At 33.4% G+C, this 15,297-nt stretch overlaps 2 protein-coding genes and 1 non-coding gene across 3 annotated transcripts; 1 reads left to right on the top strand and 2 right to left on the bottom strand.

Moving 5' to 3' along the window:
* Positions 1-5,592: 5,592 nt before the first annotated feature.
* On the bottom strand, positions 5,593-5,666 carry TRNAI-AAU (transfer RNA isoleucine (anticodon AAU)). Its single transcript has one exon. It is a non-coding gene; the product is annotated as a tRNA-Ile (tRNA).
* Positions 5,667-6,876: 1,210 nt separating this feature from the next.
* LOC131649008 (fructose-bisphosphate aldolase-lysine N-methyltransferase, chloroplastic-like) lies at positions 6,877-13,905 on the top strand. The gene is made up of 13 exons (XM_058918755.1): positions 6,877-7,217; positions 7,304-7,414; positions 7,513-7,572; positions 7,689-7,796; positions 8,470-8,539; positions 10,477-10,517; positions 10,596-10,676; positions 11,552-11,587; positions 12,096-12,179; positions 12,330-12,463; positions 13,075-13,163; positions 13,262-13,410; positions 13,494-13,905. The coding sequence occupies exons 1-13, from the start codon at positions 6,972-6,974 to the stop codon at positions 13,635-13,637; spliced, it is 1,353 nt and encodes a 450-aa protein (XP_058774738.1). The 5' UTR covers positions 6,877-6,971; the 3' UTR covers positions 13,638-13,905.
* A 172-nt stretch (positions 13,906-14,077) lies between these two features.
* LOC131648515 (uncharacterized) lies at positions 14,078-15,061 on the bottom strand. Its single transcript, XM_058918266.1, has one exon. It carries the CDS (start codon positions 15,059-15,061, stop codon positions 14,078-14,080), a length of 984 nt encoding a protein of 327 aa, XP_058774249.1.
* Positions 15,062-15,297: the final 236 nt, after the last annotated feature.

Raw genomic sequence — 15,297 nt, 5'->3', positions numbered from 1 at the left:
TTGATGATTTGCCTTCCAACTTTTTCTTGGAAGATGAGGGCCGTCTTCAGCTTAATCTTTACTTGGGGTAACTTATCGCCAGCTTGCTTGGCGTGTTTCTATAACTTCTATAGGGTTGCCTCCAACTTCACCTATGAATGTTATGACTTGTCATGCTCCTTATTGACAGTCTTCAGAAACCCATACCCTTAAGCCAAACGCCTCCCTTACACCATTTAAGTCGGCCCTTAGCTCATCGACAAACATGTTCGCCTGATCACGAGTACTAAATAACACATGCTTTAACATCAATCCCAGATCAAATGGCTCTTAAATATATTTGATAAATATATGGTCCTCATTCGACTCATGACCTTGAAGTTGTTAGAGAAATCTTCAGCAAATGGGAGGTGAGCACTAGTGTAGCTTTTGACACCATAAAGCTTGTTCCATAATGACATATGGGTTACACCTACAGATTTGCATTTAGTGGCCTCCTCCCAAATTGAAGACCCGCTCGGGTCATCACCATGAAGCTTGTCTTCTAAGATAACAATCACCATTTATATTGGTCCTTATTCTTTTGATTTGGGGAGGTGGAGGAACTCCTTTCGAGCCCCTCAATTTTCATGATCTACACAAATTTAGGACTCACATATAATCCCAAGGGCCTTTATTTCCACCTTTAATCAAGAAACCATCTGAGTGCATTTTAGGGTTATCAGTTCATTGTTCACCCGAGCGACCTTCTTCTTTTCCTGACATGTTTTCCTTTTGACGGAATTTAAAAGGGCCATCTTTTCTGCAAAAAATGGCATAATGCACCATATACTAACCATCAACCATATTAATAATGTATGTATGTTACTATTAATTTTCAACATGGTTATTGTAGCGTATCTCATGCGAGTGATACATATCTACACCTCTACCACCTTCAAACCTTCAACTTGTTGTAAAAACATTGGGGGACCATATTTGAACTCTAATAAAATGATATGCAATTAACCATGGTTCCTCAAAAAGAGCATGTTGCACCATATACTAACCATCAACCATATTAATAATGGTTATGCCTCTACTGTGTATTTATGAACTTATGCCATATTAGCTAAACTTTATTGCCAAAATATTGAAGAGTTTCTCCTTGTAGAAAAAATCAAGAGTACTAACTATCAACCATATTAACTATGCTTAAATACACTTTTAGTCTCTGTGTTTTTATCAACTCACGAAATTGGTCCTGCTTTTTCCAAATCAACAAAATTGGTCATTAACTCCATTTTCTCCCTTTACAAACGTTGATGTGGTAAAAAAATGCATACGTGGGAGTGGTTATTTGGAAAATCACATTTTAAAATTCAGAATAATTAGTTTTTAATTATGGTAAAAACTTTTTAACATTATAATATTTCATTAATACCTTAAAACATCCTTAAAATACATTCTAAAATACACTAAACCATTTTAACATTTCACAAACACGATCCATATAACCCAGGAAGAAACTTTCTCCACAAAGTTGTAACAAGTTTCTTCCTTCCATCAAATCGTTGTAACAAGTTCAAGTGAAGAGAAGAGCATGGCAGCCAAGGGAAGAGCATGGTCCTTTGGGTAATGATGTCAAAAATGAAGGTCCTTTGGATGATGATGTTAGTAATGTTGAGAATGAAGGTACTAATGAAGTAAGAAATGATGATGAAGAAGTTGATAGGAATATTGGAGCCAATTTTGATGTTGAAATAATTGTTATGGAGGAGGTCATAAGTGAGAAGGAAGGTGTCAATAATGAAGGTGTTATGGAAGATGGTTTGAATGAAGGTACTAATGAAGTAAGAAATGATGAAGAAGTTGATACGAATGCTGGAGCTAATTCTGATGTTGAAGAAGTTGTTATGGAGGAGGTTATAAGTGAAAATAAAGATGTCAATAATGAAGGTGTTACGGAAAATGGTTATATTAGTGATGAAGAAGAAGACTATGTTCCAACCGAGGGTGAAGGTAAAATTGAAACTGACTTTGATATACCTATTGAAGGAGAAGAATAGGATTGGACACACGAATTACCTAATAAGACATTTTCTGGCAATAATCAAGAGGGTGGTACTCTGAATGAAACATAAGTTACCTATGAAGAGTCTGATTGAGATGAAAGTGATGATGAAGTTGTTCACAAAAGGAAATCCCTACTTTCAAAGTGCCTGATAATGGTGATCCTGTTAGGTTTGATTTGGGTATGCAATTTGTCTCAAAGTTGATCATCTTGGATGTTGTGAAAGATAATGCTATGGAAACAAGGACAAACCTACGGTTCAATAAAAATGATGCAATTAGGGTGATTGTGAAATGCCAATCAAATTGCCCATTTCATATGTTAGTTTCTAAAAGGAGTGGAAGTCAATATTGACAAGTTACAAGTTTAAAACCAAATCATGAACGTGTTAGGTCTGCTGGAAATAAATAAGCTAAAACTAAATGGCTAACAAAGAAGTATATTCCATTGATTAGGCACACTCCTTATATCAAACCAAGTGGATTGGTTGTTGATGCATTTCTAAGGTGAAATGTTAAGCTTAACCATTTTCAAGCATATAGGGCAAAAAAGAGAGCAATGAAGTTAATAGAAGGTGATGCAAGTGAGCAATATGCACACTTAAAGAATTATGCTGAAGAGCTTAGAAAGTCAAATCCTAATAGCACATTAATCATCAAATATGGACAATATAAAATATGACCTGTTTTTTTAGAGGATTTATATTTGCCTGGAAGATTGTAAGGCTGCATTTGCCAGCACATGTAAACCATTAATTGGATTGGATACATGTTTCTTGAAAAGTGAGCATGGTAGTCAACTTATATTAGCTATAGGAAAGGATGGAAGCAACCAGATGATGCCTATTGCATATGCTGTGGTTGAATATGAAACAAGGGGTTATTGGAAGTAGTTTAAGGACCTATTATTGGAAGATCTTAACCAAATTATCCCTAAATAACATGCATTTATATCTGACTAACAAAAGGTATGTATATAACTCTATGTGACTGATTATATTTTTTCTTGCATATAACTCTATGTTTATAACTCTATATGATTTGTCAGGGACTTGTGGAGGTTATTAAAGAACTAGGTGAGAATATGGAACACAAGTTGTGTGTTAAGCATCTTTATGGAAATTGAAAGAAGAGATTCCCAGGAGCATACATGAAGGAAATGTTGTGGAAAGTTGCTAGAGCTACTACTCTACCAAATTGGAACAATGCAATGCAAAAAATGAAGGACATAAGTGGAGACCCATACATTGAAATGTCCAAGATTCAACCTGCACAATGGACAAGTTCAACATTTAGCACTAACACAACATGTGATTTGCAAGTTAACAACATGTGTGAAGCTTTCAACAGGGAAATACCTAGTATAAGGGAGAAACCAATAATCACTTTACACGAGGGTGTCAAGCATTATACAACATTTAGGATTGTGAAGCAAAGGCAAATGCTTGAAAGGTACAATGGTGATATATGTCATAAGATTCAGGCAGTAATTGAAAAAAAAACACAAAAGAGCAGTATGGGGATGGAACTTGGCTTGGTGATGTAGAAATGACTCAGTTTAGTGTATCTAACGAGCTTGATACATATATTATGAATTTGGCACAATAGTCTTGTGCTTGTTGTAGGTGGGACCTAACTAGTATACCTATGCACGTGCTATTGTTTGCATTTGGCATAATGGACTGGCTGTTGAAAGTTATGTGGCATCTTATTATATATATATATATATATATATATATATATATATATATATATATATATATATATATATATATATATATATATATATATATATATATATATATATATACATATATATATATATATATATATATGTGTATTTTTTATGTTTAATTGTTTTTGGCACAAGACTGTGGCTACTTACTTAATGTTTAATTATATTATACATCTCATTTATTTGTAGGAAATCACAATGTCTGGCTACTTACTGTCACATTGTGCTACCCTGAAATGGACCACCAGTTATGAGAAGGGCACCAGGAAGGCCCAAACAGTTAAGGACCAAGTCCAATGATGAGCCAAAAAATGGTGGTGTGCTACCAAGACAGTTGAAAACAGTGAAATATACACATTGTAACAAGTATGGACATAACAATAGGACTTGTAAAGGCAAAAGTGCTGATGACAGACAGATTCCAAAAGAAGGAAACAAGTAGAAAAAAAACAACAGGAGATGCTAGTTCAATTGGACCATCTGGACAGAAAAAGAAGAAATAGAAGGCAAATGAGGCTGAAGTTATTGTGTCTCAAGGATCACAACACAAGCTCCACAGACACAACCATCTCAGAATTATATTAAACTTAAGTTACTTTTTTGTTTTACGTGGATGTAATTTATAGGTTAAATGTGTTATCAATGTATGCTCCACAAACATGTTTTTCAGCTATAATTATGGTACTATTTTGGTGATGTAATGACAATTATTTTGGAGATGTACTCACAATTATGTTTAATTGTAATGACATATATGCTTAACTGTAATGACAATTATGCTTAACTATAATGACAATAATAGTTTCAATTAATCCATGTTTGGTTCAACACAATTCATTCATTCAATTTTCATTTTCATTCAAACATCATTGAAGTACACAAGAACATCTCCACATAACACCTAAACAATACTAAACATAACACCTAAACAAGAACATCTAAACAATCATTCCTAGACCATAACATCCAAACAATCCTTACTAAACATAACACCTAAATAAGAACATCTAAACAATCCTTCTTAGACATAACACCTAAACATAATAAGCAGAGATAAATAGTAGCCTTCAATTCTTCAAGGTAACAATGCAAAGCAATCCCATAATGACCACAACAGATGCAACAACCAATCCTTGCCAAAAATTTAGTTTCTTCTTCAAATCCTCATATTGTTTCAGCTTTATATTATCCTTCTTCATAAGTTCATCAATTCTCATCATTAGTGACAAAATCACCTCCTTTGCACGCACAGACATTTCTTCATCGTACGAATTAAAGAAACTGCATCCCTTTCTTCCCTGCAAAAGCATTCACAAACAAGATTGACATTGTTAAACTTACGCCCAGATTCCTAGACAACACATTCACAAACAAACTAACAACTGTATTAACCTTGTATAACCTACAGCCATTAAACTTCCTCCCAGGATTCCCAGTAGTCAACGAAGTAGTGAGAGGTGAATCAAGGTCACAAAAGCAACAAAGTTTCTTCTTCGTGATGCACACCTATTACTCGACACAAAATATGCTTGTGATTGATGAAGATGGAGAAAACAAGTAGGAGATAACGAGGAAGACGAGGATGTAGAACAACGTTTCTGAAGAAGATGGCTTGGCTTGGGGAACCAAGGAAAATGATGGGAACTGAAGGAGATGAGGAGGAAAACCACGTTTCTGAACCAATTTAGGGATTAGGTTTATTTAAATTTTTGATTTAGAAAAGGCATATATTGATTTTTTTGGCCGAAAATACTGGAGAGTTTCTATTAAAAATGTATTTTCAGTTTCTATTAAAAATGTATTTTCTTTTAAAAGAATTAAAAATATGGCCCATGCAGGTCTCGAACCTGCGACCTTCGCGTTATTAGCACGACGCTCTAACCAACTGAGCTAATGGGCCATTTGAAATCTTGTAAGGTTTTCCCATATTTATTTATAAAGATATAAAAACTTAGCAATAAAATTATCGTATTTGTGAATTTTATATATATATATATATATATATATATATATATATATATATATATATATATATATATATATATATATATATATATATATATATATATATATATTAAAATAGCATAAAAAATAATAAACTTAGAGATTGAAAGTAATAAATAAATAACAAGATGAAAAATGTGAGTTAAAGTAAGACTATTTATAGGAAAAAAGCCATCAATAATTGTTATTTATGTCACATTATATCTCACTTAAGTTTAACTAATAATACATCGTATTGAGAATCTTTCACACTTACTTATAAATTAAAGCTATTCAAAAATGAGTTACACGAGTCTTTCTCAAAGTCCATTAAGATCCGTGAAAGTCATATAAGTGCAAGAATCAGTCATAAACATGTGAAACTTGAAAATATAGCATTAATTAGAATATATGTTCCTTGTTTATAGACGTAGTAACCAAAAAACTATGTTTATACATGCATAATCTATAGTTGTAATGCTCGTGTGGATAAGGAAAGTGAAAATGCCACGAGATATGGGAGAACGACCCAAACTTATGACGCCACATACAATAATCAATAAGAAGAATCACATAAAAGAATACTCGAATGAAGGAGAGTAATAGCTAGCTTTTGTTTGTCATGATGTTTTGATCAATATGATTAATTTTTCCTATAAACATCTCTTTTACATTTCATTTTAATACACATAATCTTTCAAACATGTCTATTTACCGTAACTTTGTTATTTATCTTCTTGCTTTACTTTTTCTTATGCATTTTTTTAATTTAATAGCTCACAAAGAACAAGAAAAAATCATTTTTATCATCTACGAACACATCTTCCACAACATAAATATCCAAGTCATATTCAATATAAGTTGTAGCCACATGAAAAAGATCTTCATATATCTTCATTGGTGTTTTGATCTTGTAGTCGAACACATTTTCTACCACTAAATGAATAACTATTTAAAAATATATGTAAAACTTTATTATGGTGATAAGTGATGAAATAAAATGAAATTCATATATTCAATCTATTTTTGAATTATCAAAACAATAGAATATTATTTACTCCTTTTCAATCCGTCTCCTTCCATTCAATTCCATCCATCCAAACAAAACAAAGCCTAGTCACTTTCTTTCTTTTAACATCCATTCCTCACAAACACACACAATTCCATTTCCTATCACACTGTGACTGCAATTGCCTAACCATTCAGTACCCAAACCATTGCAATGCCATTTCGAGCATTTCGCGTTATAACCCTCACTCGTCGCTCGCATCACCGTTTTTCCACTCCCCTTACCTTCTCCTCTCTTCCCCAATTTCAACCCCACAATTTCTTACCATGGTTAGAGAAAAAAGCTAATTCCACTATTTCTTCATCACTCTCCATCGCCAATTCTCCATACGGAAACTCCTTGTTCGCTTCCAACTCAATTCAAACCGGAGATTGCATTTTACAAGTTCCCTACTCTGTAGTACGCTTCTTCTTAGCATCGTATCACTTTCATTTTCACTCCTCATTATTGCATAATGATTAATTTCTTTGTAATTGATTTTGCAGCAAATAACTGCTGATAATCTCGCTCCTGAAATCAGAACTTCGATCGGTGAAGATGCAGGAAACATTGCAAAACTTGCCATTGTTCTTCTAATTCACAAGAAGTTGGGTCAGGTACTCTTATAGCTGTTTTCATCTATATTATGAAGTTCATGAGATCTTGAAAATTTACAAAACAACGCGCCATTGTTATATCTTTGCATGTATTACAGGATTCTGAATGGCATCCTTATATCAGCTGCCTTCCACCACAAGAGGAGATGCATAATACTGCAAGTTTTCTATTTTTTTCTTCATATTATTTTTGTATTGTATGGCAAAATCAATTATTCTAAGCTATTTCGAATTTTCGATACTAATATTTTTTTTTTTTGTGATTGTGTTTTAGATATTTTGGAATGAAAGTGAGTTGGACATGATTCGCGGAAGTTCAGTTTATCAGGAAACTATTTATCATAAGTCTCAAATTGAGAAGGACTTCCTGGCAATCAGGCCTGTGAGAACTTTGCATACTTATCTTTGTCTCTTGAATGCATAATTTTGAACAATTTATGTTTGAATTATTGTTCTATCGTAAAATATTATAGTCTACGAAACACTGTTACTGGACACGACACTGACACTGGTAATAATTTGAAAAAATGAATAAATTGAACATAATCACAAGTGTCAGTGTTGGTGTCTGACACTGACATGGATACACATTTGTTTATAGGTGTCGGTGCTACAGAGATTATAGTGTGTGAAGACAATGTTTCCTCTATCTGTAGTGGTCAAAGCATAATTTGTGCATGTCTGCCTGTATTTACATTTGTAGTTGTAGTTATACAGTTGGCTAGAGTAATCTTATTACCTATACCTATTTCGGGATAAAGCAATGTTTCTTCCATTTATAGTTTTACGCTTTGATCTCTCTTTTTCTCTCTCCCTAAAGATCTTTTTAGTGAGATATTTATCTCACTCTTGCACATGTCCCAGATCATATCTGTTGGTTTATCATTTGGGAGTTTGAAATTGGTTCACAACAGGGTATTATCGCGTTATTTGGATCCATGTAGCCAAGCTCAGCTAGTGGGAAAAAACTCAGCTGTTATTTATTTTATTCTATGCGAGTTGAAGGATGGTAGCTTTGAATACTGGTTATGACCAAATTTGTCCTTTAATTTCAGGTTCTTAAATCATTTTGTCAAAGTTTTGGAGATTTTACTTGCAAGGACTTCATGCACGCATGTACACTAGGTAAGGCAAGCACTTAAAAATTTGTACTTCTCTACCGTGCTTTATAGAGTACACTCTTTATGCATGAAAATATGAAGGACCTGCAAAGAACAACCTTGAAATTGAATTAATTTGGAGGGTTGTTTATTATACTTTGTTGTTGATACACCTGTCTATACTAATAGACTTATGTGTATGATTGCTCCTTGCGTATTTTTATCCAGTTTGATATGCTTAGTTAAGGCTCTCTCCTTGTGATGTCTAGATATATATCATGACATGTGAAACCTCAAACACAGGCTTGGAATTTGTTGCCACTGTAAATCTTAATGATCATTTTTTCATTCACTACTTTATTTGCCGATCACTCCCTATCATCTACCCTCCCTTGTTGTGCATCTTGACTTGGTCATTTCCAGAAAATATGACTATTTAAACAGCAAATTGACTCAATATTTTCTTAACTTCTAGATTAAGTTATATTTTCTCAAGCATTTTATTAAGTAATAGGCTCAGATTTGTTTGAGAATTGTCATTTTATAACCAGGTTTCAACTTTTCAATTCTCTTTCTATTCGGTAGCATTGATGATCATAAGGGATATAGTATAGAAAACTCATTTGTGTCAACTTGTGCTGCTGTGAACTTTTTCAAATCTCGGGACACCAAGTTTCTTGCAAGACTTTCTTCCCCCCTCTTATCTGCCAGAGGACTGAATATCCGTTTATTTTAGATTTTTATAGAACTGATTTTGAAAGACTCAGTACAAAGAATTGATTATGAAAGAACTGAAGTTAAACAATAGTTGTATTTGAAAATGATATTTTAAAAAATGAATTTAAATAATTGGCTACTCCTACATTTAGTAAATTATATTCAACGGAAAACTTAGAAGTTTGCATTTCTCTGAAAACAAATTCTACTATCTACAACATGGTTTTTATCAATTTGACCTTCAACAACAAACCGTTTATGTCACAGTGCAAGTCTATTTCACCACCCAAACGTGAGTTTCTGGCATCAAACAGACTATAAGTTGTATTAGAACTCACATTTTAGATGGCTTATTTGGTATTCTTGATGAATATGATGAACAGTAATTATTTCTTCTTCTCGCTCCAAAAGCCAAAAAAGGCTAAAAGTATGTTGAATCTTGATAAATTATGAAATTCAGTAGTTCTGGATCTCATTATCCCGTGTCGGCTCTCAGGACTTTTTCTTGAGCATTAAATTTTCAACAACATAAACATTGAGTTGGAGGGTTTCCCGAAAGCCAAAATGTGTTGTTGGGTAAATCTATGATTCAAAACGGGGTAGTTTAGTCTTAGTGTGTGTGTGTGTATATATATATATATATATATATATATATATATATATATATATATATATATATATATATATATATATATATATATATATATATATATATATATATATATATATATATATATATAATATATATATATATAATATATATATATATATATATATATATATATATATATATATATATATATATATATATATATATAATATATATATATATATATATATATTTATATATATATATATATATATATATATTTATATATATATATATATATATATATATATATATATATATATATATATATATATATATATATATATATATATATATATATATATATATATATATATTCTCTTTGGAATTCTGGTTGAGATTTCTTAGACAATTCCCTTAACAGATGCCCGTTAGTGATTCTTAGTCTTCCTACTCATCGGTCTTTTGATCTTTTATAGCACGGCTTTTATGGTGGTATCTTACCATCCTGATCCTAATGCTAATTGTATATTTTTGGCTCTGGTTTATGTATATCTTTACATGGGCTGTGCTTATAAACATGATTTATTGTTATGTTTAGTTGAGAACAAAATTTTGTTTAGTTCTATTTGATCACTTCAATTTCAAATGATCAGTTGGCTCTAGAGCATGGGGAAGCACAAAGGGTTTATCTCTGGTATTACTACTGAATAGAGATTTATTTTATTTTTTATGTTTAATCTCTAGCAATTAATTTGTTAACACTATTTTATAGATTCCATTTGCAGATTTCTTAAATCATGATGGGATTTCAGAAGCCATTGTAATGAGTGATGATGATAAACAATGCTCAGAAGTAATTTCTCTCTTCCTGCCTTCCATTAAATCTATCAATGACTATCGGAGCCTCATTAACTGGTTAACATTTTTTCCCACTACATACAAGTCAAATTCCATTGTTATGGCCATGTACATTAATATTTCACTGTTGTCATATTAAGTCTCGTGTTACACAATTATTCTTGTTCTATAACATAGGTCAAGTATTATTGTAATACCACCACTACAAGCCTAAGCTAGCTAGAATAGACTCTTGAGCCTATTCTAATAAGAAATTACACACGATATTTGATGAGGATCAATCAAGAGAGTATGAAGAAAATATGATGTAATAGTTTTACTTTAGAATTAGTTGATGTTTGCTTCCTTGCACTTATTTTAAGAAAATATGGTGTAACTCAATATGAGTCTAGAAAGTGGTGTTTATGGCTCATTTAGGTTTATGAGAACTCTAACTATAAGTAAAGCATTTTGTAACATCTTTTTGTCAAGTTTGAAATGAGTTAAGTTTTCTCTTTTGGACAAGTTTGAAATGAATTAAGTTTTTAATTTTATGAGAATGGTGAGTGAGCTTTGTCTTCTCTTTGAGTTCTTGGATTAGAATTTGCTTGAATCTTATCAATGGCCTCCTTACCATTATGGTGATTCCTCTTGACTTATCAATCTCTATGATTGTGGTGCCTTCCTTTTCATCTCATTCCCCAAATCCATCTTTTTGTTATTTTTACCCTTTGGTTTATCACTTGCTTACATTTTCTTATCTCACGAGGAAGCAACTTTGCCCCACATCAATATTGCTTCTCAATTAAATGACAAATAGATTTACATATGTGATATGATGTTGTGAAGATATTCCATCACTTACAATTTTTATTTTGCAATTATGTGCAGGTTACTGCTGATCGCGATTATGTTCCTGGTGAACAGGTCAAATACTATTTTTTTCATCGAATACTATATGTATTGTATGTCACTCTTGCTTCGTTTGTAGTAGTAATTATGTAATAAAATTGCTTATCTTTTCCTAACCTGCAAGCTTGAATATTATTGTATGCCAAGCTAAAATATCAACAGCTCCTCTGTCACTCCAAGTATGTTGGAGACTTTTGAAACATACTCTTGCATAAGCTGATTATAGCTTAATAATAATGGTTTAGGAGTGAATGTCGTTTTCATAGAAAACTGGAAACTTAAAAGAAGAAAGCTAAATTTCATCACCAGTTTGGACCTTCACAAGCTTCTTACTGAGCTTCAAAAAGTTTGTTCTTACTTCAACTTAAATGGGGTTCCTAGATTAAAAGAATTTTGGGTTCAGAATCATGTTTTTTTTTCTTTACAGCAGCAATATGATATTCAAATTACCTGTCATTGTTTTGATTATCAATTTATAAAATTTCTTACCTAGTTGACAATTCTGTGCATTTTTTTGTTTCAGGTACTTATAAGGTATGGAAAGTTTTCAAATGCTACATTGATGCTGGACTTTGGCTTTACAATTCCCTACAACATTTATGACCAGGTTAAATTCCTTGCAAATGAATTTCAACTTTCAAGTATCTTACAATGCAAGCTGACACATTTTCTCCTCTAACTTTTTGCTTTTATTGTTTATATGATTGCACCAGCTATCTCTTTATTGATAATAATGCTAACCTTTCTCATTACTCAGGTTCAGATCCAGTTTGATATACCTAAGCACGATCCCCTGCATGACATGAAATTGGAACTCTTACAACAATACTTTGTGCCTCCGACCAACGATGCAAAGGGTTTGAAGTGTTCAGTGAATTCCTTCACAATCAAGTTTGCACTTACTCTTAATTTTATGTTTGTCTTGATGAATAATTTAGATAATGTAGTATTATTTTTGTTTACTGATTCTTGACTGTGGGTAGGGGTGTGCAAAAAAAGGGTTCTTTATAACCAAATTGATAACCAAATTGTTCCGGTTTTCTAAATCCAACCCAAATGCTAAATAGTTGGTGCAATCATATTAGGTGATTAGCATTGAGCACAAGTTGTCCGCAATGCTCATGCTCATGAATGCTGTTCTTTCAGCAAAGTATTTGATATCAATTGCTTCCCCCTTCCCCTTTCAATCAATATTGGGCTTGTGCAATGACCCAGAGCTACCGACCTCGATGGTTAAATGCAATGTAACTTTTAATCTTCTTTTTATGTCTCCCTCTATCACCGTTCACATTTATATGACATTTATATGCACCAGATACCTTCTGCTATCTAGATTGAGCTTTATCGAACTCGTCACGCATGGAACATGAATGTTAAATAGTTGTAACACTTAGTATATTTTTTATATTGGATATCATGGGCTTTCTGATGTGGTGTTTCTCTAAAGTGTTGCTTACATACTTGTCAGTATTTGGCAATCTGATGGAGCTGTGATCACATAGGGAGGTGAAGTCTGCTAGAGGAAAAGGGAAGGGAGTGCCACAATCACTTCGCGCATTTGCTCGTATTCTTTCCTGTACCACGCCTCACGGTGTGTTAAAGTTCTTATTATTTTGTAGTTCTTTGTACTGTGTGTTAATCAGAGCTTAACTATATTCAGTTTTGGAATTTTTATTGATGGATTATCAGAGCTTAACCATCTGGTCATGGAGGCTGCACAAACTGATGGTAGGCTGGCTAGGCGTCCTTTACAGGATATAAACAAAGAGATCCAAGCACACCAGATGTTGTCTTCATTATTCATCCAATTAATTGAAGAGCGCAATACAGCTGTTATGGTAACTGTTCAGGGACTTAATCTAATTTATTGTTTATTACGGGATACTGATTAAACATCTGCACTTTCCACACTTCCGTGCAGTCATTAGATTCTTGGGGTACATCCTTGTGCGAAAGAAGACTTCCTGTTAGAAGACAAATGGCTCAAAATCTGCTACACGGCGAGCTTCACATTCTCAAATCCGCTTCCATCTGGCTAGAGAACTACTGCTTTTCTTTGTCTTGATGGTTAAGTAAATGGCCACAGCTACAAAACTAAGCCAAAGTACGCCGGAATGAAAACAAAATGGAAGATGACATCTAGGCCTGCCAAAAATTCTTTTTAGTATTTTTTTTTGGAATGTTACACTATGTATCTTTGGATATAACGCCTTTAAGTCAACGAATATGCTGGCGGACAAAACTTTCATTTTCTTTCTTATTACATACATGTAGCAACCAACTTATATTATTCTTTTTTTAAGTATCAACTTGGAATTGTTGGACCCATTGTTTACAATTCTATACATTTTAATGCAACTTTCTCTTTATCAATTCAATGCCTAGCTCCACTATCCCATTAATGTAATCACAGGAAAGGAAATAAAAATAAATTAAAGCTAAAACAATAAACCTATGTAACTACAAATAAACCCAAATCGTTAATCTATAAAAAAAATTAGTAATTTACAAAGACGATGAAAGCGAAATACAATCAACATCTTGATCTGTCGTTTCGCGTTCTCTAACGGCATGGGGCATTCTACTATCACAATAAAAAACAGTTGTAACAACATAACTAAAAACCACCGTTAACCCATACGAACAAATCAAAACCGTTTTATCCCAAATACTCATCACCTCCGAATTCGAACCTTCCATTTTTCGGTTTATAAAACCCGAAACCATAACAAACAAAACCGAAATTAACCACCCGAATATCAATCTCTTCCCTCGCATCAAACCCGACCCGACACTAATTGCATTCCACCCGGATCTCTCTTCAACAACGGATACCACCAGGCCCAAGCCCATAACCGCCATCAGATAAACCTCAAACCCCGCACCAATCGCCATAACAACAAACCGCGATTCCCGCGTCACGAATACCGAAGCAATCACACGTGGCACTGGCGAAAACGTCAACAAGATTACATAAACAAAAATAGCCGTAACGAACGGGCGCTTCCAGTAATCTCTAACGGCGTTAACGGTTGAGTTAACAGTAACGGTTTTGCCATGGATAAAGGAGAATGTTGTGTGGACGGAGGATACAACGGCGGCGAGTGAAAGCGGGAAACAGAGGAGGAAAAAGAGTGATCTGACGCGGAGGAGATAGACGGCGTTGTCTCGAGACTCGTGCCAGACGTGACGCGCTTCCATGAGCGTGGAGGTGAGAGTGGCTAGGGCTTCGAGGTGGTAGATATGAGAACGGAGCGTGTGAGTGGTGATGGAGAGAGTGAAGAGGAGAAAAGAGAGAGGGAGTGTTGTGAATGAAGCGATGTAAAAGAATATGAGTTTGTTGTTGTGAATCACTCGAAGTGGTTCAAACACAACCCAGCTATCTTTTGATTTTCCCAACATTTTTTGTTTTGTTTTGTTGTTGTTGTTGTTAACGATGTTACCATTTACCAATGGGTGAGTGGGTTGAACTTTAATTATGAGATGCATTTATGAAGGAGGGATTGTGGTTTGTTCCACTTTGCAACTTGTCACGTTAAAAAGTGGTTCTGTTTCTTTCTTCAACTTTTGCTCTCTCAAGCTCACTCCTAAATATAAGAATTAATTTTTTTTAACTATATATATTAATATTTAAATTATTAAATAGGCTAATATAATTATTATTTCTATGCAAATTATTAAGTCAAACATTATGGTCGAGATTAATATAAGAGAAATTCATTTGG

The sequence above is a fragment of the Vicia villosa genome, linkage group LG2 (genome assembly GCF_029867415.1).
Source record: "Vicia villosa cultivar HV-30 ecotype Madison, WI linkage group LG2, Vvil1.0, whole genome shotgun sequence".
Lineage (NCBI taxonomy): Eukaryota > Viridiplantae > Streptophyta > Magnoliopsida > Fabales > Fabaceae > Vicia > Vicia villosa.
Note: the sequence above shows the minus strand (reverse complement) of the source record. Positions and strands in the feature narration are given on the sequence as shown.

Excerpts from the sequence above, each read along its gene's own strand:
- LOC131649008 (XM_058918755.1), top strand. The coding sequence starts at position 6,972 with ATGCCATTTCGAGCATTTCGCGTTATAACCCTCACTCGTCGCTCGCAT. Across the intron at positions 7,218-7,303 it reads TACAAGTTCCCTACTCTGTA|CAAATAACTGCTGATAATCT; the intron begins GTACGCTTCTTC and ends TTGATTTTGCAG. Across the intron at positions 8,540-10,476 it reads CATGCACGCATGTACACTAG|TTGGCTCTAGAGCATGGGGA; the intron begins GTAAGGCAAGCA and ends TCAAATGATCAG.
- LOC131648515 (XM_058918266.1), bottom strand. The coding sequence starts at position 15,061 with ATGCATCTCATAATTAAAGTTCAACCCACTCACCCATTGGTAAATGGT.